Genomic DNA, 23,366 nt, shown 5'->3' on the forward strand with positions numbered 1-23,366 from the left:
GAACTCTTTACTAAAGGGCTCATTCAGTATTTGCAAGTTCATGTCTCATATCAGTAAAACCTGAAGATATGCTGAAAATATTATGTTGATTCTTTCAAGAAGTAAAGTATACATATCTCTAGATTCTTGTGGGGGCGTTTCACATTACAAAACATTAATGTGAACTCTGAATATGAAGTGTTTCTTTATGGTTACAGCGTCAGTGCGTGTAAACTAAAACAGTCACATTAGACTTGAAACACAAAGAATCACACACACACACACACACACACACACACACACACGTGAGCACAGAGATCTTACTTGAACTTTGCAAGAGTGCAAAACTGAGTGTAGGTCTTGAGGGAACAGGAAACGACTTCCCTCCTCCCCCTCCAATTCTGCCCCCCCTCCCCGTTCCTCCCCCTCCTCCGCTCCTCTCCTCCTCCCTCCTCCTCCAGCTCCAGCTCCACGCTATAGCAGCGAACTAGACAGGCCAACTTGCAGAGTGCAGCTCAGCCTCGACAGCGGCTGCTTCCCACTGGGGGTCTTCGGAGAGCATCGCACTCCCATGTGCGCTGCTGTGCCCGTTGGATGTTGAAATCGCGCCGTGCGCCTCGCCAGGAGCCACCATGTCCAACTCAACCCACGACCCGTTCTACTCGTCTCCGTTCGGACCCTTCTACAGGAGACACTCGCCCTACATGGTCCAGCCCGAGTATCGGATCTACGAGATGAACAAGCGGCTGCAGACGCGCACTGAGGTGAGCCGACCGGAGAAAACCGCCGCACGGTCCCGTTTAGGCTGCGGTACCGGTGGGAGGGTAGCGGGCTTTGGAGGTCCGGTGCGGGGAGGAGGGAAGGGATGTAGGGGCTGGAGAGAGAGCGATAGAGAGAGAGGGGGAGAGAGAGAGAGAGAGAGGGGCTCGGGTCGGCATAAAGGTCTGTCAAACAGGAGATGTGATGCCAAAGTGCCAAACATTCCTGAGGTGGAAGTAAACAGGCGCCGGTGTGTAGAAACATGAAGTTCAGTCTGAAAATCTACATTTTAAGTGGAAAAAAAAAAGATGATATGTGGAAGAGATGCTGTCACGTGGCCAATTAACTTGTTTAAAATTCATGACTTAAGTGTCACTGATATGAGTTGAAGTATAGGCACATCACTTTGTTATAAAGACATTTCAAAATCAGGTGAAACTGCGCTGCAAACATATGAAAGAATCAGTTCAACGAGTTCCGTCAAGATGTAAAGACTCATCACTAACTAAGATTAACATTTCTGTTGCAGTGTTGTATATTGATATAACGGTAAGGAGTTGAATATAAATGCCTGACAGATGAAGTCTAACCAGGCTGCACAGACTGAGGCAAAGTAGCCTTTTCACGTGCATTTAATTCATTTGCATATATTTACATATCGCCTGGTTTTTCCATACAGTATTTGCATACTGTGTTTGGTCGGTTCAAAACTGCAACAGCTCAACCCAATAAGAATAGACAGAGTTTGCCCACTGTGGACTCTTTGTGGTGTAACTGTTAAAGCAAAATCATGTGTCCCATGATTCATCACTGTGTCTGTGGATGAAGTTTTCTCAATGAAAGTGACCCTGATTGCGAAGTAACATGATCATAATATATTTGAATGAGGGTGAATTCATTTTCACGTCAGTTTCCTGATGCTTCGACTAGTTGTGCGCTCAGCGAGTGTGGCGCTCAGTGTCGTTCATACTAAACCTTTGGTGATCCCACTGTGAGTTATATAGCAAGCATCTGTCTCCAGCATCTGTTCTGTGATCACAAATGTGTAAATCTGCAGATAAAAAGTTCATCCAACATGTCAAGTTCTCCTTGCAGTCTTTGGGGGAATAGATGGCAGCAGAATGCAATAAAAAGACAAATCTTTTTGCAGCCTAACTGTTCACTTTTTGAACTATAAATGTTAGGGCTGCAAGGATTATTTTCATTATCCATGAATCTACCAATTGTTTCTCGATTGATTAATCAATCATTTGGTCTGTAGAATGTCAAAAAAATGCTCATCACGAGTTCCCAGAGCTCATGGTGACCTCTAAAACTGTCTTGCTTTGTCCGACCTTTAGTCCAAAACCATATATTCACTTTACTGTCACAGAAGAATAAGAAAACCAGAAAATATTCACAATTGAGAAGGTGGAACGAGTGAATTTCGTGCTTTTTACTTTAAAAAAAATGACATTACTGTTTGAGGCTTTAAGGCTGGAATTTGATTCCCACTGAGACATTAAAAACAGAGGCGTTGTGGATAAATATGTCATGATTAAATGGTTTGATGTGATATTTTTTGCAGTCTTGTTTTAAAGTCAGACTCCAGCTGAGTTACTGCAGCAGCTTTCAGAATGATGCTGGAACTTGCAACTTTAAGCAGACCAAGGCAATGTTGCTGAGATGCAATGGCCCAGTCTGATGCATTATTCATACGGAGTGGTCCAAGCCCCAGTGGACCTCAACTCCCGTACCACACATACCCAAACACCAAGTGCAATCACCACGCGCACTCACACAAGCACAGGCGCACATGTATGTTCATGCACACACACACACACACACACACGATAGGATGCATGTGTGTTAACGTACCACCAGACGTGTATACAGCAGCACACGCAACACATGCAATTGATAATATGGATGACGTGGATGACTTTCATGACGTGAGCACACAAACATTATAGACACACATCAGTTTAAACCATTACCTTCATCTCCTCAGACTAAATTATATAATTGCGTAATAATATAATTAGTTTTTGTTCCCGTTGGTGTTCATTGCATCTTCATTCTCCTCCTCATCTTTTTCTTCCTTTCTTCAGCGGCGTAAGAGCGTATGATATGTCTTCTCTTTAGCGATGTGGTTATTGTTTGATTAAAATGCAGGTGGTGAATATAATGAGGAAGAAGTAGTGTCTTATAGCGGGAAATAAATGCCTCGAGTTTTGCAATTTGTTTGCATCCAGATGTGCCATACAGCTCAGTTCAGCCTTTTAACCAAATTATATAGTAATTATCCTCATGAAAGCAAAACTGTAGCCATCAGTTTACACAAACCTATTGCGTGTGAGAAATATTTGAGGCAAAGAAAAGAGATTCTAATAGAAAACTCCCTTTACAGAGCTTCATGTGTAATTGGCTCAAAAAGACAGAGAAGGGAAATTGTCCAAAAATATTGCACATGCTTCATGAACCCGACTTGCTGAAGCTGTTTACTTCCTGTAAAGCGAGGTTAGCTGCTGGTCCCTTAATGATGATGCGTGCCTGAAGGGTCATTCTGCTGCTTCTTTTATCACCGAGCTGCTGCTCCGTCCACCGCCTGTAATATCTTTAAAACTCAGCTCACATAGAGAAACGAGAGTATGTGAGTATCAGTGCGGGGTCAGGATGATGTTGTTACAAAACAGGAAGTTTGGGATGTTTCTTGCGCACAAAGAAAAAATCTGGATTCTATTAGAAGAAAATAGCTGAATTGTCCTGCTGGATAGTTTCTTGAATATTTCATCAAGGTTTTTGCTGCTAGGAGCTGCAGCAGATCCATATCCTTCTGTGTTTGATATAAACTGCTGGCAGTGAACTGATGCTTCATGGAAGTATCAGCTTGACTACCTTCAAGTCTTGAAAATATATTACAATGTTAACCCTTGTGATTTGTTGACATTGGCTTTACTTCTTCATTGTTTGGGATCCAACAGACCCCACAGCTGCATGTCTGGGTTTGTACATTTGATGAACGTACAATGATAAAGCATTGTTATTGCACCAAGTAAGGAAATATTTCAAGTGTTAGATGTTATATGGGTTATGTATGAACAAATTATTATTATTATTTTGTTTGCCAAAAAGTCACACAGACAAAATGTCACATTACTTATGTTTTTAGTCAATTAGACTCTCTGTTAGATGAACAAACTGTTATTAAACTCCAATAACAGAAGTACAAATAGACTTATTTAGGATTTAGGAAGATAGTGCTGCATATAAAGTCCTGTCAACACCAACGACAGATAAAGAGCATATGGAAATCCATTGTATTTAACCATGTCGGACAGCTGAAGCAGAAATAATGCATCATTTTTTGTAGCAGACTTCTGAGACGTGTCATCTCCTAAAATTAGGAAAAGTCTCAAAGTATCAGGGGTGATCAAACAGATCAACAAATCAAGGTTAAATCCTTTTAGACATGTGACTCTACTGTTGTCTTTCAAAAATTAGCTTTAGACAAACAGTAGAACACAAAAACTATAATAAAGTGCTCCAAAGAACATATAATATGGAGTTCTGCTGTGGGGTTTTAGTGTGAAGAGACATATTTAAGCCATTCTTTGACTGGGTTTGTTGCTATATTTTGTTGATCCAGTCAAAATGATTTCAAGCTTGCAAATAGCAGCCTTGTCAGAATTATCACCACCAAGTAGAGATGCTTAGCATCGTGAAAGGACAGCCATTGTTAAGGGTAAGAATTGCTCCGAGCGTACTTAACATCGTGCTAGCTGGCAGGCCGTCACAGCAAAATGACTCATTATAGTTTGCATATCCGTTGTTCTGAGTAGTTTTTTTTAACCAGGGGAACTGACTAAGCCTCGGTATGACACCACCTTTTAGAAAAGTGTTGAAGGAGTCGACTGAAGTCACTCCTCTGTTAGAAAGTCTTCCATTTGTCTTATTCATGAATGTGCTTTTGAATTTGCTTGGCTGGTGGTGCAACTGCCGCTCGCACTGGCAGGCTCAGGACTCAAGGACTTGACACTTGGACGAGACTTACCCCCAGAGGAAGCTATATAGTCTGTACAAGTATAAGTGACATCTATAGCAAAAGCTTCATGCGGTTAATCCTGCTGGAGTGAAATAACTGGTTGTTAGAATTAGACAGAGGCATGTTATTCTGTTTTTATTTCTTTTCATTTCTTACATACAGTTTTGTTGCAAGGACTGGGACTTTTAGTGGACAACGCTTGCAGCATCTTCTATCTCTTGAATCATTTTGAAATTAACTTTACCAGGAAACATCCGCCCTCAGATGCTGTTGCCATTATAAGACAGTTCAGAGTCAATTTTGGTGATGTTCAGTGCATTAGAGAGGTTGTTTTGTGGTGTTTGGTAGTTTACTTTTGGTTGTACACATTCTCTCATCTATACGTCTGTTCCCTATAACCCCCAGAAAGAAAAGACATTAAGTGTTTAGGTAGAGAGGGCTGCAGTGTAGCATAGGGCTTCATCTAATGATCATTTTCATTAATCTGTTGATTACCTTCTCAAGTAATCAATTAATCAGTTGGGCAATAAAATCTCAGAAAATAGTGAAAAATGTCCATCGCAGTTTCTTTGAGTCCAAGCTGATGTCTTCAAATTGTCTTGTCTTGTCTGACCACCAGCTGAAAACCAAAATATATTCAGTTTACAATCAAATAAAACAGAGAAAAGCCATAAATCCTCACACAGGAGAAGCTGCAACCAGAGAATATTTGCTTTAAAAAATGATTAATTGATTATCAAAGTAGCTGGCGAATAATTTTGTGAAGATTTGCTCATGGAATAATCAACTAATCCTTTCATCTTTACTACACTGATGATGATATTAGGGCTGCAACTAATGATTATTTTCATTAACAATTAATCTGCAGATTATTTTCCCCATGAATCATCTCGTCTATAAAATGTCAAGAAATACTGAAAGGTCACAATTTTTCACAATCATGACTTTCCTTTAAATTGCCTGTTTTGTCGGACAAACAGTCAAAAACTCAGAGATATTCAGTTTAGTGTCACATTAAGTGAAGGAAAGAAGCTGATCTTCACAATTAGGAAGCTGGAATCCGAGAATAGTTTCCTAATAGTTTTCTTTCAATCCACTAATCAGTTAACTAACTAACAGTTTCAGCTTCACTATAGTGATGATGATGCATTATATGGGAAAATGTCTCCCTTTGAGAGTTGTGTTTTCTATGATTTCTGCTTTCTAATTCCATCGTAGAATCATAGAAACACCTGATATGATCCCACGTGGTTTGCTTTAGGCTCTTTAACAAAGCCAATAGTTTTATTTTTTTGGGTGAAACTCTTCCTTCAAAACATACCTGAAGGACAACCTCTTCACCTGCCGTGCACTCAGAATCACACGTGGAAATAAGGAGGAATAAAACCTGACGACACAGTAAGTCCTGTGTGTTTGTCTGGGATCAGCGCTCACCTTTGAACTGATAACTGTGCTGCGGCTTAAACAGTCCTGCTCCTGTGATGACACGGGGTCTGTTTCTATCCCAACCTTATTACCTGCTCCATTCATACTTATTACCTGCCTGGCTGTATTTCTGCACCGGGCTGACTGCTATCCCATTACCTTCATTTTACACAATGTGAACCCGCTGTGACCTGGCAATCTAAACAGGCTTTGATGTGGATTTGATGCTATGCATACGCTGTGACCACATTGTTTCTGTGCCGTCGCTCGGGGGGCACTGGCCTCGCCGTACGGAGGCAGCTGCGATGATTTGTGGGGGAATTTGACACTTAAGCGTATGCAAATGAGGCAGCGGATTAACATTCAGAGGAGGAGCTTGGTCGACCTCAGCCGGTGTAAGGCCATTAGCATAGAAGACATTAATATTCAGCAGAAGAGAGCGGGGACACAGAATAACACTGTAAGTAAAACTACAACACAGAGGGTGAAACAGAAGCAAAACAAAAGCATTTTAATGGAGGCGCCATAATAACACCCACAGGGCTGCGTTCAGAAGCCTCTCTGCTGCTGCTGCTGACAGAGGGTCTAATGGTCACACTCTTCCTCACTGGATAGACATGCAATCAGTAACAGTGATTGGCAGGCCATTCATTGGATTCTTGTGTCTATTGCACATAGTTAGTCTCATTCTCATTATTCAAATGGGCCCACAGACCTGACTCATTGGCTCGACTGTGGAACTGGAAGAACTGGAGTGTTCATTATGGCAAAATCCCTTGTTCCTGTCAGGGGCAAAGTGGATCTGTTCCCATCAGGACTACGTGTCAGATTGACATGAATAGGCTTATGATGTGGAGGTCAAGTTGGCACTGAGCTGCAAGGTTCACAGAGAGGGATTAAAGATGAGCCACCAAGACACCAAGAACACAGCAGGAGATTTCTTTTAGTGGCAATCTGCATCCAGAGGAAGTTTTCAGTTCACAAAACATTGTTTTTTTTATTATTGATTAGTCTGACGATTATTTTCTCAGTTAATGGTTGGTTTTGTGCCGCCAACTGTCCAACACCCAAAGATATTCAGTTTAATATCATATAAGACAAAGAAAAGCAGCATTTTTGCCATTTTTTTGTTTCTGGTTAATTGGTGATTAACATCCATCTTAGCCAGTACTTTCAAGCCATATTCAGTGTTTAAAATCATAAAACCCAAGATTCCTGTTAAAATTTATCTATTTGATCAGCTCAAATTTCAAATGTCGGATGCAAAAGAGTTTATTGTTTATCTTAATGGATCCCATTAGCTTCTGCCATAGCAGTTTGCTAATCTTCCTGGTTTCCACACATAATATATGAAACAAAATATGTCCAAATAAAACATTCATACAATTGTGAAAGCAAGGTCCAAAAGGATAACATTAAAAATGAATCAACAACAAAGCAGCTAACCTGAATACAACACAGCCAAATCAATAACAACACAAAACTCAATCAGAAATATCAATAAACGGTTCAAATATGAACATAATAAAGGCAGAGAGTGTGCCAAACAAATGACAGCTAACAATTACAACAATACAGCTACATTTAAGAAAGAACCATCTATGAAATTCATGAAATCTGAGATGTTGTTGCCGTATTTTTCCTTTAAGAGTGATATCCAAACTACATTAGCCGATCAATTGATTAGTGGATTGACAGAAGTGCACAGATGTGTAAAATACTTGAGAACACAGACATTTTTTGCAGTGTGCGTATGTGAAACTGGCTGAGAGTAATTACCAGAGAGGTGTTGAACATCATGGTGCCCTTATCTGAACCACTACTGGTGGATTTATCTACCATCAGGGAAAACAAGCCACAAGTAGGTATCACTGAAAAGGCTTCGCACGTGTCACAAATGAGTTTTAATCACTTTGATGTGAAGCGGAACAAAAGGTATTAAATCAATTATTAAACACATGTTGGGTATATTTTAGGTGTCTTATATATATCATTTTAAGTCTTATATTGCAGATGTTTAAGATGCTTGTTTTCAGCCGGTGACACAGGAAATCTTCACAGCTAATTTATTAATTAGTTAACAAGATGTAAGTGTTGATTGGAGAGTGTCGATTTTTCCATTAAATTATCAAATACATTTAAATCAAAGATGATCCTTTATGTTCCCTCCCACTCACCAAACCAAACAAAACAGAATAAGACTGTCGCATTTGTTATTTACTTTGCCAGATCTAACAGTATTATTATTTATCTCTAAATCAACCGAGTCTCTAATATGTGTTGTTATTATGATTCACAGACTTATTGACAATGAACAGACATCTGCTTTTGTGGACCTGTAAAACGTTGCTCGGAGCTCTTACATTAAAAACAAAAACATTTTATATTTTCATAATGCTGCCAGTCTGTGAAAGGACTGAATCACATTAGCTTCTGCTTCCCTTAGTTAACTCCCTGCCTGCATCCCCTCGCCAAATTAATGAATAGCGCTGCTAAAAGGTGAGCGGACAGGCAGATAGTTTTGAATAGAAGGGGAAAAGTAACCTTATCCTTAGAAAACGGTGGTCACTAACTTAGCTGAATGCGTTTTCCCTGTTTATCATTTCTGCTCTTTGATGTAAAATCATTTTATAGAGACAGAAAGGACAAAATCATTACATTACATTAAATGCAGTTTTCTTGTTATGAGGTCTAGGAAAACTGCATATTCTGCACAGATTATCATTAAGTTAAAAGCACAGTTCAACACTATCCAGTCTTTTTCCAGGTTATGGGTGACAGTAATTAATGTCTGTGTATGTAGACAGTGATGGATATTTAGATAACTTCATGCACAGCAACTAAAAAGAAAAGTGACACAAGAAGACAACACGTGAAAGACATACTCTCACAACAATGATAACACTAACACACAAACTAACACGCGTTACTAGGGGACATAAGTGTGACTCAGCAGCATGCCTACCCACTAAATTAGAAAATGTCTCGTTAATGTCTTTAAAGCAGCTATAATCAACAGTTTTAGAATAACAATGTATGTAAATGTGACCGGGGTATCACTTGAATCTGCAGCTCCCCTCGTCTTTTCTGAGCTTTATAGCCAGTTTCAGCTCATTGTTTAGCCGTCCGGCCCAAAACGTCACTGTTTGGTTCACTTTCACCGCTGTCATATTGTTGTTTTCAGCTGTAACAGGCTGCTGTGTTCACTTACAAAGCTCAAAAAAATGACTGTACACCACCTGCTCAGCACCAAACAACAGACATACAAGGTTAGCGACTAGCTGGTGAAAAAGCATTAAAAGATTTTAAGCCATATATTTCCCTCAGGAGAACAGAGGTAAAAGAGAGTGAATATTGGACTTGTATTCACCAGATGGTCAGAAACACGACTCCAAGTGAATTATAACGTTGCTCCATAACTGCTGGATGTGTAAATATGCAACTGTTTGCTAACAAGTCTGCCATATCGACTTAAAAGGTGATGATATGTCAGTGTTGTGTTCAAAACTTGATTGCGCTGCCCCCAAGTGGACAAAAAAAACAGGTTTACGCAGGTTTAATACAGTCGATCGATTAATTAATAAAAGGCCAACCATAAGTGGAAACAGGCCCTGATAAAACAAGCAATAAATATGAAAAGTAGGCTCTAAATTGAAAATGATAAAAACTAATACATGTGAAACGAAACCTTACAAACACACATGCCATTGAAAAGTTTCACAGCTGGAAGTATAAAAGACATTATAAATGGTTCTGTGGAGCGTCCCGGCTTCTTTAACCGGTCACTCCAACACAAACAGGGGATGACCTTCAAAGTGAAGTGTGGTTCATTCCTCAAAAGTCCTTGCCAGTGAATCGCGAGTCAAATCTATAATAGAACCAGCCTTGAGAAATCAAATATTTAAATCAAATCTGACATGTACCAGTGTTATAAGCGCTGTGTGTTATGAGGGAGTGCAGCTTTAGGATCCAAGGTTTCATTCATTGAAATCAAATTTATTTTTGGGTTAATTATAGTTTTTTAAAACCTTCTTGTCTTTGTTTTTTTAATTAAGTAATTCATGAGGCAATCATATTTATATTATTAAGTTAAGATTTACAATTTCATTCCTACAATGCCTTTAAAGAGTTTTAACACTCAATCAAGTAATAATAGTGATTAAGGGATGGAAAATAGACTAGGCTACTACTACTAGGCAGCAGAGACATTAAAAAGATTCATGATGTCCTCCAATGTGTATATCTTACATGACACATTAACACAATAGTCTCATTTCACTATGTCGGTCGAGTAATGTCACACTGTACATGAGATGCTCTGAGAGGATGTTCCCAGAAAATCATAAGAAGAAAAAAAAAAAACAAGGCCTCCGGTCAAACAATGAGCGTCAGTCACATCCAGCAGGATGCTCGGACAATAGACCCACCTTTTTCCTGGCCCTTTCCCTCGGTTCCTTCCAGGCTGCGCTGTCGCTCAGATAACAGAGGGGACAGACGGGCCTGTAGTCCGTCCATGTCCTGTTGTTCTCTCTCCCCGATGTGGTTAGATAGTCCGTCCTGAAACCGAGAGGTCACTGGTTGGATCCTTGCCTGCGGCCGACGTGTTGAAGGGTCTTTGAGTGAGACGCCGAAACCTGCCTTGAGGCTTGTTTGCACTTTTAAAAACTAGTTATGTCAGATATACACCTCAGATATAAAACACAACATGTGAAACTGCAGTTTAAAACAGAAACTAGATTCTTAAATTTCATTGCTGCTCTCTATGGAGTCCTCAAAATGAAACGACAGAATACATTGCTTGTCCATGCCCTAGAACAACACATATAAGCTTTTTTTTATTTTTGAAAAGCATTCATTTCACATTCATCATTCATTGTGCACACTTAGAACAAAACATTTTGCAGTATATGTGATAACCATTTCACAGTCTGGCTCTTCCAGAGGTTTAGCTTTAATTATTTACAATTGAACACGGGAAGCTTTCACCTGAGATACTACAAAGGGTTGAAGGGAGAAAAAGATTATATTCCGACTCATTTATAAGTCTGAAGGTAGAGGTTTAATATATCCACTCGGTCCGAATCCGGATTTTTTTTCCCTTTTGGAAAAGTGTCAAAGTGACAACCTTTCCATAATATATATTTCACATGTAAGCATGTAATTTTTATGTTGGCAGGTTAGTTTGTCAGTGCCCTCTATAAACCATCACAAATTACTATTTACTTAAATTAAATAGAATACATTTTCATGCTCTGACAGTTATGGTTAAGGTTTTTTATCTATAAGTACTCGGTAAGGTTTGGGTTAAAATGACTACTTCGTTCAGGTTAGGGGCCCTTCGTCGTCATGGTTACAATAATAACCATTTGGTTAAAGTTAAGGAGCGACCACAGTCCTGGTTGAACTTTGAACGTAGGACATGTTAAACAAATAGGGGTCTGCCGAGTTAAAGTTCGATGTGTTATTGTCCCATCCATCATCCTCACCACCTTACTTGAACGTAAGCGTGCCATTTTTTGGGATTTGATGAATGCTGGCGTGTTTCTTGGGAGGACGGCCTCGTTTTGGAGCACTTTATTGTCCTTTGTGTTTTCACAACCATCTCCAAGACGTGTTTAAAGGCTTGTCTGCTTCTGGCCTATTTAGACATGTTTTTTTAGGTAATGGTAGCCATCATCATCATGTCTTCTCTATGTTTTACAGTGTTGGTTTCAAACTGAAGTAATGACAAACGACTGATGCACAACAGTGTTATACCTTTTTAGCTGAATATTCACCTGTTTCATGGTCTTTATTCCAGCTTCCTATACTTTCCCTTTGCATGCCTTCGTCTACTCTGTTTAAACTGGAAGTGGGTGGACTTAATGTCCATACAGACACACAATAAGTGGGTCGAGGGAGATTTACTTTAGTCCTTTAAAATTGTTTGGCTATTTGGATGCGACTTAGCTTGTAGAAAGCGATGTAACTCGTGCTGTATACTTTACTTAAACATATTAAAGCTTATGATATTACATCATTAAGCAGAAAAAGTGCAGCACAAGATACAGTGAACACGGGGGAGGCACACTGTACTTCAGATTAGTCACACCAGGAGCCAGCCTCTGCTCTCTGCTGCTTTCTGGGTGTTTCGTCATTTTGCTGATCAGCTGTTTGACTCTGGTGTAGTTCACAGTTTTTCCTGTGAGATGAACTTAACTGAACTATTCTGAATAAACAGACGGACTGCAGAATATTGCTGGCCTGGACTGTTTTCACTCACTTATTTATTTTTTATGTACATTTAGTCCAAAAACGCTTCCTGAGCATGCATGCTCTTCTTTAGCAACCATGTCTTCCAGGCATGAATAATAATCCTTCAGTCAGTCACGAGCTCTCTGCCAAAACATCCTGCATGAAGCCAAGCCTCTGAATGCCCAACACCTCTGGGAGCATTGCTCTGACCTCTTATCTCCCAAGAGAGGATCTGATTTTCAAATCAAGAAATTCATCATTCTTATTCTGGCACCCATAAAAGTGTTGGTTTAAAATGATTAGTCCAGTTGTGCTGCCATTCATTGAACATCAGACTAATTTCTAATCCAGTGGCTTCACATTCACTGTCTGATACATGTCTCTGCCTGATACATATACATTTGCTCTTTAGTCTGTACATAGCATGTTCATAGCTCGGCAGTGCCCACAGTAAGGAACAGTAGCTGCTGTACACTGCAGCAAATCAGACTCTTAAAAATTAAATGTTTTTGGTGGAGTTATAGTCACACCTTATTAACCAAGATACTTAGTTGTTATTATGTAGTAATTATTAATGTAACACTTAAAAATAATGTGGTCTATGGAAGTAAAAAAATGTCAAAGACTGTAAAAACTGTATAACTTAATACATTAAATAATACAGTTGATGAAATAAATTAAAACCTAATCTATCTCACTCTTGTATTTATCTTTAGCTTGCTCGTTTCACAGTTTGAAATGAATGTGAAACTTTTTGACACTGAGAACGCCTGGTTTCTCAGTCGGTGTGGTCACAAACAGATCGGAGATCAGACTAATGAGCAACAGGTGAGAATGTTTTTGTGTGTAAAGCTGAACTAACTATAGTGACGTTGCAACAGAGCACGTTCACTCGAACTGAACAATATCTGAGGATGTGATGAAATCCAGTATTGATCGAGTGTCTTGTTAGGCGGTGGGAGGAAGTGTGCAGCGTGTTGATTGTTTATCGGTCTAATTAGCTGTGGGGAATAACAGGCTGGATGGGCAGAATAGTGTTAGTGTGTCCAAGTCAGAGCCTGAATCCTCACTTTCCTTTTGATTTTAATGTCTTATGAGTGCTGTAAATAATTTCACCTCCCTGCTTTGTCATTCATGCATTTTGTTGTTGTTTTATTGTTTTCATCCTTATCGATGTTTGTTGTCGTTTAACATGGTGCCCTAATCTTGTGTCTCTGCTGCTGATATTGGCTTTTTAAGCTGCTTGGGTGTTTATTGAACACATTTCTTTTTCCCCCTTTAATTAAATGTATATGTAGAGCTGGAATTAATGATTGTGCGATTTTTTTTATATATTAGTAATTGAATGTATAAAACGTCAGAGTTCTGAGAGTCTAAATTGATATCTTCAAAGATGTTGAATTTACAGATTCATAAAAGAGAGAAAAGCCGCAAATCCTCTAATCCATTCCCAAGCTGGAGGTCAAATCTAAGTGGTCACCAGATGATTAACACGTTAGGAAAGAAGAACATAACATTTTTCAGCTCCATGAATTATGTTTTGTTTTGTTTTTTAGAAAAAGGATGTTTGCTTTTTTGTAAAATACTGGATAGTTTTGCTGCTTCAAGCCTCTAAAAATAAATCTGAAACAATCTGAAAAGGTAAAAAGAAAAAATTAATTGAGTTAATTTTCTTTCTTGTGGGTCACAAGCCAATAAGGTTGGGAACCACTACTCTAGTGAATGTTTGCCATTTTGCTTGACAAATGACTCAATTAAGTATAAATTAACAAAATTATTGTTTAATCAACTGGTTTTTGAACATAGAGTTGTGCTGAAATACATTTTTAGGAATGTAGCCGATGCCTTCAGCGAGTCCCACTTGTCAGTGTGTATCCTGATCTTGTCCTTCAGCAGTACAATGATATTATTGCTGTTGTGGGGATCAATCCTGCAACCTTCTGGATGAAAGCCAGTAGTGCTGAATGTATCCTGCAGTCACTGTAGCAGTTCCTCTTCATGCATGTTCCCTGCATTAAAACAACAGACAAATGACTCCTGTGTATTAACCTCGACCCTGAATCTATACTGTAACACAAACTGCTGTCTCTGACTGCTGCTAACTTCTGACACTGAAAAAGAGAGAGAATGGGACCAGTGCCTAAGTAAATTGCCAGACATGCAATTAAACATGAGAACTTCTTCGCTGACTTCATTTACAGAGAGAAAGTTCATTCCTGTCGAATGTGCAGCGGCTGTTCAAGGGCAATGACTTTTTCCCCCACTGCATTCATTTGCTCTTCATTTGCATAATGCTTGGCTGGTGGCTGTAAGGTGGCCAAATGCAGCAACATGTTAAAGTCTGCATTATATAAAAACACTTAAGACCCAGGAGGATAAACATGCGCTTATATCAAACATAAGTGTGCATTGAGTCCGACAAGATTAAAGTGGTGTTGTCTATGGAGTCGAAAGGAGTGGTTTGTGTACTTTGTCATCCTAAGGACCACTTAATAGTAGCAGTACCTGTGTGGTTAAGTTTTGTTCCAGGGACCTCCATGTCTGGGGGGTTATTTTGCGCAGAATTCATACTGTAGTGATGAGTAAACCATGAAATCTCCATCCAAGTCAGTCCTACATTCTGTTCTTTATAGGAGCAAGATTAACTGTAGGGCTGTAACATTTATTTTCTTTATCGATTTTATCAAGTAACTGATTATTTTTGATCTATTAATATACAAAAATAATGAAAAACATCCCTCAAAAAGTCAGAGAGCCCAAGTTGCCATAATCAAATTGCTTTTTTTGTCTGACCAACAGTCCAAAGCCCAAATATATTTAATTTACAAGAATGTAAAACAGCTGGAAAAGTCACAAATGTTGACATTTTTCACTTGTTAAATAACTTAAATGATTGATCAAAATTGTCTGTTGATCGACTAATCGGTGAATCAGCTAATTGTTTCAGCAACATTTTCAACATTCTTTAACTTGTATTAAAAGTTTGCTCTGTAGATTTATTTAAAAATAATACCTATGTCATGGACATTTCAGACATAAAATAAACTGGTGAAGGAGAGAGTGTGTCCTCCAGTCAAGGTGCTGCCACAAAAATCAGGAGAATCATGATCGTGCACATGAAGTGAGCTTTTTCTAGAAGAAAATATGGTTTCATTAAACTTCTATTTAAAATATTTCATCTGTCAATGGCCCTCACCATACGATCAAAACAAAAGCTACCTTCCTTAAGATCTGTTCGAAACATCTAGAGACTCTTTGGTTCCTTTTAAGTTGTTATGCTCCCCAATAACCTGAGGCTGTTTGAATCTTTGACAGCAGTAAAACTTCCTTGGCCCACTAGTCAGTCGGGCTACATGCTATTCAGGAGCTGAATGGGGTTTCAGACATTGGTAATTCTCCAAGGTCAGGCCCCAGACACGCCTACACTCTTGGAGGCTTTTCTGCCACAAGAGGCTGGAAGCAACAGCAAACAAATAAATAAATAAAAAAATACAGACTAACAAAAGCTTGCTGGGAAAGTAGTTCATGTTTAACATAGAGACATTAGTGGTTTATGGACTGTTAGAAAGACAGAGTGAGGCAAGAAAACTGAGGTCTTCTATTATGTGGCTGCGGGAATTGTGAATGCACACTATATCGATACAGTATATAAAGATTCGTCTACAATACATACAGCATGAGCACATATGTGTATAGATGCATATATACAGTACAAAGGGGTGTTGTTGTGCGTTTCCTAACACAGTAAAACTTCTTTGTGTTTTCTGCCACATTGTGTCATCTGCCTATCCATCCCGTGTGGACATTTCGATATGCGTGGACTTAACCCTCAACTCTGTTGCTGTTTACTGAGGATCCTCCCTATGCTGTCCCTCCAATCCTCTGGATTTCCTGTAAATCCCCAGGGCCTGGCCAGCTCTGGTGATTTGTGGTTGGCTAGTGGGCAATTGACACATTGATAAATCCCCCCCAGATGAGGTGCGATCCGTTTGAATCAATAGAGCCTTATCGGCTGACGGCCGTCACGGCTGCGACCATGTCGGTTCACCCCGGGTCCCTCGGAGTCGGCCTGATTTGTAGCATTTGACAACAAACATCGTCACGCCACGTGGTTCGTCAGAGAGTCCGCGGGCGTAAATGAAGGCAGGACGTTGTCTGTCAGCGAGCAGCTGCAGAGAGGACGGGAGACAGACAGAGAGAGGGAGGTGGACATAAAGAGAGACAGGCACAGATAAACCAAAAAAAAGGCTAATAGGATATTGGAGGACGGAACAGTGCAGGCTTCTTTTTTCGTTGTAAATATGTCATTCACAATTTTATAACCTGCTACCAATGACAGAATGAAAGTAAAGCTCCTAACATTTCATGCAGTCGTGGAGGGATTGAAATTGTAGACAACATCCACGGCACCATGAGCCTCCAGTGTGACTTGTTCAGCTTCAGCCAGACGATTCATATGGCTTGTGTCCACTGGCCAGGCTTTAGCTGTGCTCCGGCCGCCTGGCTCAGATCCAGCTTCTCCTCTGTCTTTAGATCCGGGCCAAACCTGGCCGGTCTACGGCTCAGCCAGACACGTTTTACAACTTGGCGAGATGCTGGCCAAAAGCTGCCCAAAAGCTGCCCAAAAGCTCCAGTTTGGAGGATTAATGGTTACTGACTCTAAATAGACCGTTCCCTGCATATAATGGAAAGGTTCTGAGCAACATTTAGCTTTATTAGCTTGTGCTACTAAATGCATATTTAATTTACAAAATAAGTGATTTATAGAAGAGCAGTGAAACTGCCAAGTGTCATTTGTTTTATTTTTGTGAATGCTGAAACTAAATGCTGCTCATGTTGCATGAAATGTGCTTGTTATTTTCAGATTTCTCTGTTGTCTGAATGGGCTTTTTAAAACAGAGACACAAACTAAACCATATCATATGGTTGGACCATGCTGACACCGCTGCTCTATGTGAAATATACACTTTTTTGGGGGGGTGGGGGGGTGGTTGTAGAGCCAAAGCCAAATATCAGTAGACTGCCAAAATGAACTGTATTGAGTTAGAGTGGAATATATTATTTTGTAAAAACGGTTCAGGAAAGTGCTTGTAAACTGAGTAGGAAGGGCAGAGAGAGGAAACGTGAAAATAGTAGTAAAAGTGAGTCTAATAAAGAAACCATATTGGGAAGCAGAAGTGAAACACTGTTTAAATCTGAATGAGGGGGAGGTTAACTAACCCTCCTCTGTAAAATTGAATAGGAGGAATTTTAAGGAAGACAGTATTCTGTAAAAGAGAGAAGTGGGGGGTTTAAGTAAAACACTTTTCATTAAAATAGTAAGAGGAAGCTTAATGAATACCAGAGTCTATAAAACAGAGAGATGGGAGCCCTCGGGGTGACAGCGCTAGAAAACTTGATCTCCAACACTAAATCTAAGGCAGTTTATGTCAAAATGGTGATCACACTTTTTCATGAAATCCTCTAACCTGTTTTAGCAGCAGGGAAAGTTCAACAGAGTCAATCAGGTGAAACAGTTTTGTGCTTGGCACCAGAAAAGAAATGTGATTGGTGAACTTCAAGGATAAAAACTTGATATTCTGTATTTTTCTTATTGTCAACAAATCCCCTGAAAACCAAAACCAACAATAAATGTATTGTATAACAAGTATTGTCAAAACCGTGATATATTTTATTAATCCGTGCAATAGATAGAGGTGGACGATGGAAATAATATATACAGTAGGTACAAGGACCTTAAAATGTAGGGCTTACTTTCCTCCACTGGTCATAGATGTGTAAATATGTAAATAACCTTTAGTTTGGTCTAGCATACTTGACTAAGTTGTTGTGTTCAAGCTTATTAATTCCATACTTACTTTCTTATTGTCTCTTTAGTTATGGTATGAAGGTTTGAGCTTTTATTTTGAAGGGGTGACGACGGTAGGAAGTTAAACGACTGTCGACGAAAAATGCTAGTCTTTGTGTACGAAAATGTCATATTTAGTGTTTGTTTGGCACCTGGCTGATGAAGGCGAAAGGTTTGACAGTATTTCGTTTCATATTGTGTTTGATATTGAGTGATATTATAACGTTTGTTCATATTTGTGGTACGTTTGAAAGTGAGTAACAAGCTAGCAAGACTGCTATATTAGCTCAGTGCAACTGTTTCTGACTCTGTAACGGTCAATTAACTGACGTTGGCTTTGCTGGTCAGAAGAAATTCTGCACTATGAAAATGTGTTATACAGTTGCTACAGTACATAAGGAAAATTATGGTTAAATGAAGTGGGTTAAAGCAGCATTTTATTTGTTATTTATGTGTTTTTATGCTTTTATTTTTCTACTCCACTACATTCTGGAGGCAAATATTGTACTCTTAACCCCAATAGATTTGTTTAACAGTTATTTTCATTATCTATTAATCTGACGATTATTTTCATGATCTAACATAATTGATGGATCGTTTGGTCTATAAAATGTCAAAAAAATATGAAAAATGCTCATCACAATTTCCCAGAGCCCAAAGTCACGTCTTCAGATTGCTTCTTTTGTCCAACCAAACAGCCCAAAACCCAAAGATTCTCCATTTACTACCATAAATGACGAACAAAAGCAGCAAATCCTCACATTTAAGAAGCCAGAACCAGCAAATGACTGAAGCGATTAATCGATTATCAAAATAGTTGGCAATTAATCGACTAATCATTGCAGCTCTGCAATCAACTATTTAATGATGATATATTGTTATAGGTTCAACTACCCAGCAGTATATAAAGTAATTAAAATTAGCCGCTGCAACATTAAAGTGATGTAACTACACATAAATGCATCACTAATTATAATCCATTAATATAATATATATTGATTCTGAAATGAACTATTTTGCATAATGAGTACTTTGAATTTTTGATGCTAATAATGTTTTAACTTTTTTTTTACTTTTAAGGAAAACCTCTGAATACTTCTTCCACCCCTGCTGCACTGGGTGACATGTTGCTTCATTACAATGAACATGACCACTGTAGGTTATTATGATAGATCCCACATACACCATCCTGCTGCTGTGAATACTCACTAGCACACCAAATTTGTATTAATAAGGAAGGAACAGACCAGGTAGACAAGTTAGAAACGATTGAGAGATTGACGCATTGTTTGTTTTGGTGGGATTGGTTGATTATCAGATATATCAAATATAGGACAATGCTAGCTTTATCCTTTAAAACTAGATACACTAACTGTACAGAACAGGATTATCCATAGTTACACAGTGAGATCATAAAGAGCTGCTGTGTGTTTTTGTGTGTGTGTCTTGTTCACCCTTCGCTTGACCGTCAATCCCAGGAGTTCCCGCCCCCTCATGGTACTGGATTATGGGTTGAACTCAATCTGAATGCCGAGTAGCACCAAAGTCTGTTTCTCTCTCTCTCTCTGTCTGTTTTGTCCTGGTGTGTCACTCTTCTCCGTCCGTCTCTCTTAAATAGATGTATTCACGTGAAACAGACACCACACGCATGCTGCTGTTCACACTTGCTGATTCTCGCAGTATGACACAGTCAGTCAAACACACACACACACTCAGACAGACACACACAGACACACACGGCAGCTCATGCAGTTTGTTCCCAGTGGACAGCTGGTTAGCGGTACATGCGCATACACAGAGAATACCCTGGCATACATCCACGTGTCCATTTGTTGTACTGCGAGGGTGGGTGATGTATTTTTAAACTGTTTTGTCATTTAAACAATTACACTGATTGACCTAAAGGGAGCGCTGTAATTATTGGTCAACATTTTCATGCCAGACATGATGTTTTTGACACAGCTGGTTCAGTTTTTGATGAAACTTGCTGCAGTGACACATTTGGCTCAGTGTTGCGGTGCTGAAATGTTTAGACTAACCTTGTTGAGGGGAAAAGGAAGGTCACATTTTTCAAACATTAAAAGGTCGTAACGGCTGTACCTTCGCTTCAGTTATTACAAACTGTTTTCTTTTTCTATTTTATTTAATCAACAACAATTTTTATAAGTAATAAATCAGCAAAAAGGCCAAACACTTGGCTCCAGCTTCTCAAATGTGAGGATCTGCTGCTTTTCTCTTTTTCACACGATTAGAAATTTGTAGAATGTGGGTTTTTGCAGTGTTGGTTGAAGAAAACAAGCGTTTGAAGATGTCATTTTGGGCTCTGGGAAATTTCTTTGACATTCTATAGACCCAAATGATCAAACAATTAATCAAAAAGACAGTTGAGGAATTAATTGATCATGAAAAAAAATCAATGAAGCCTGTCTTGGAAGAAGGATGTATCTTATTACAGAAGCATTATTTCCAGCATCATCTGTGGGGGATGACGTGTATTTGACCAAAATGGATTCAGTTTTTTTTTCCCAAAGGTAGCCTTTTTAAGCATACAATGTGATTCTTCTTGGTAGAATTTTGAAACTAAGATATTAGATTTTGATGAAAACTAATTTATCTCCACCCGATCTTTTCTACAAGCCCACTAACTCATGATCACCTATTGATTGACCAGTTGGATGAAGGTCCAGGTTTAGGTACTCCTCTTCCTCTATGAGACGTGTTGACCTGCAGGGCGCCCCGGTCACTGCGTATTGGGCTTGACACTGCTCGATGGTGACAACGCTAATTGTCAGCATCTGGGAAGTGCTTGCCATCTCTCATGTCCGCTCATAATGAAACATAGGGATCTGTCATAACGTGTCATAGAAAATTATCTTCAGTCGAACGTCAGTGGGTGGAGGGCTGAGGGTGGGGGAGGACAGGGGGGTGGGGGTTGTCCCGCCAACATTATCTGAGGTTTTGTGAGGGGGGGGGGGGGGGGGGGGTGAACGGCTGACGGGTGACGGAGTCATTTCAGGGCAAAGAGATTTACATGAATTTGTTTCCTCACATAGTCGTCCCTACTGTGAGAAGATGACCGCTGGTACTTCTACTATTACTACTACTAGTAGTAGTAATACTACTATTATTACCACTTCTACCTCTACAATTACTACTACAACTAGTATTACTATTGTTACAATTACTATCGTTACTGTAGCTGCTACTAAAACTATTAATAGCCTATTGCTAGTGTTACTACTATTACAATTGATAAAAAATAATAAAATAATTATACAATTACTATTACTGCTGTTACTATTGTGATGTTGGTACCACAGCTACTAATACTACAAGTAGTGTTATAATTGATACTGATACTATTACCTCTATCACTACTACTTGCAATGCAACTGTTACTACTAATACTAATACTACTATTACCACTTCCACGTTAGCTGTTACGAATAGCCTACTGCTTGTAGTGTTAAGACCAAAATTTCTGTAATCACTACTACTAATACTAATCCTACTCCATCTATGGTTACTATAACTACTATGACTACTGATGCTGTTACCATTACTGCTCAAACTCCTGTAACTATTATTACTGCTTCTACTAATAATACTGTTACTATTAGGCAACTACTACTGTTGCTACTACCACTACTATTACTTCTGCTAATGATACAGTCACTGCTCCTGCCACTACCAAAACAATAATGTATGCATATGCGTACGTTTTGACAGTTTCATTAAATCACTTGCTTTTGTTTATTTATACATGAAAGAAAATAACTAAAAAAACATACAATTTACCACCAATACTACCACAAATAATAATAACAATACTACTATTACTACTAATAATAATACTCACCTGCTGTAAAATGTAGAAGAAGCAGTGAATTATACAGCTGTTGGACCTCAGCTTGTAATTCAGACTTGTAGGAGCCTCAGGCAGGGCTCTCCCAAAGTCCAGGCTTAAGAAAGTAAAGGGTGTTACCAGGCTGTGGATTTACATTGCCCTGCTTAGGCAAGAAGCCAGCATCCTCTTTGAGATCACTTTTTTAAACTTGATTTATAGACTTATTTTTATGTGCTTTTTATTTCTTTTTGTAGCTGTTAGCCTTTTGTTCCTATACTTCCATATTGCGATGTCTTTTTATGGCCCTGTCATAATTTGTTTTATGCCTATAATGTATTTGACTGTTTTATGATCCATATTTGATAGTTGAAGCCCTTTGTACACTCAAATGTAAAAACAGTGATTTAAATAAAGCTCATAAAATTCATTTTAATGAAAAGGAACAAACAAACAAACCAATCTACAATAAAGGGAATACTTGCCCTGCACTGCTGACTTCATATATCAAAAAACGTTTTTTATCTCGTCTCATAGAAAAGCCTGTATGGTCACAATATCTTTGTCTTATCAGAATGAATCAATATTGAATTTATGTAAAAAAAAAATGCAATAGCACAAGAGCAACAAGCTGGATGAAGGAAATTCACTGGGTTATTAAATAATAGAAGAAAATGAAGAGTTTCATACCAAACTGAAACAAGCCCATGGTCGTTTTAGAGGACAGAGGAGTACCTGAAGTGACTTGCTTTTACATACTGCATATTCTGTATTTTATGACAATTATTCTTTAAAAACATAGTGTTGATTAATCCTGAGAAAGCCCTACTCCTGTCTAACTGTAATCTTTTTGTCCTTTAACAGGAAAGTGACAGTCTGTGGTGGGACGCCTTCGCTACAGAGTTTTTTGAGGAGGACGCCACTCTCACACTCTCCTTCTGCCTCGAAGATGGACCAAAGAGATACAGTAAGAGTAATATTTAAGCAAACCACCAATAATGCAAACATTTTTTAATTCTAAATAAGTGTTTAATTTTTTAAGGAAAATCCTTTAATTCAGTTTAAACCTGTTTAGGTGAGTTTCAATAAGATTCAACAGAAGATCTTTTCTATTGTATTTTATGTAAAATTGAAAAAAAAATGCCTTCACACTGGTGCTTACTGCTGGTGTATGCATTTATGACATTTCAGCCTACACAACCTTCATCAGGCATTGATTTTTTTTTCGGTTTCATTCAAGTGGTGCTGCCCTC

The 23,366-nt window shown here is 38.9% G+C and overlaps 1 protein-coding gene across 3 annotated transcripts in view; it reads left to right on the plus strand.

Annotated features, from left to right (window-relative positions):
• Positions 1–611: 611 nt before the first annotated feature.
• The window catches only part of ldb2a (LIM domain binding 2a), an 83,359-nt gene continuing 60,604 nt past the window's right edge, over positions 612–23,366 (plus strand). For all 3 annotated transcript variants that reach the window (XM_070913118.1, XM_070913119.1, XM_070913120.1), the window contains exons 1-2: positions 612–743; positions 22,978–23,080. In XM_070913118.1, the coding sequence (XP_070769219.1) occupies positions 612–743; positions 22,978–23,080 (235 nt within the window). The remainder of the gene's footprint in view (positions 744–22,977; positions 23,081–23,366) is intronic.

This window comes from Enoplosus armatus, chromosome 10 (genome assembly GCF_043641665.1).
Source record: "Enoplosus armatus isolate fEnoArm2 chromosome 10, fEnoArm2.hap1, whole genome shotgun sequence".
Taxonomy (NCBI): Eukaryota; Metazoa; Chordata; class Actinopteri; order Centrarchiformes; family Enoplosidae; genus Enoplosus; species Enoplosus armatus.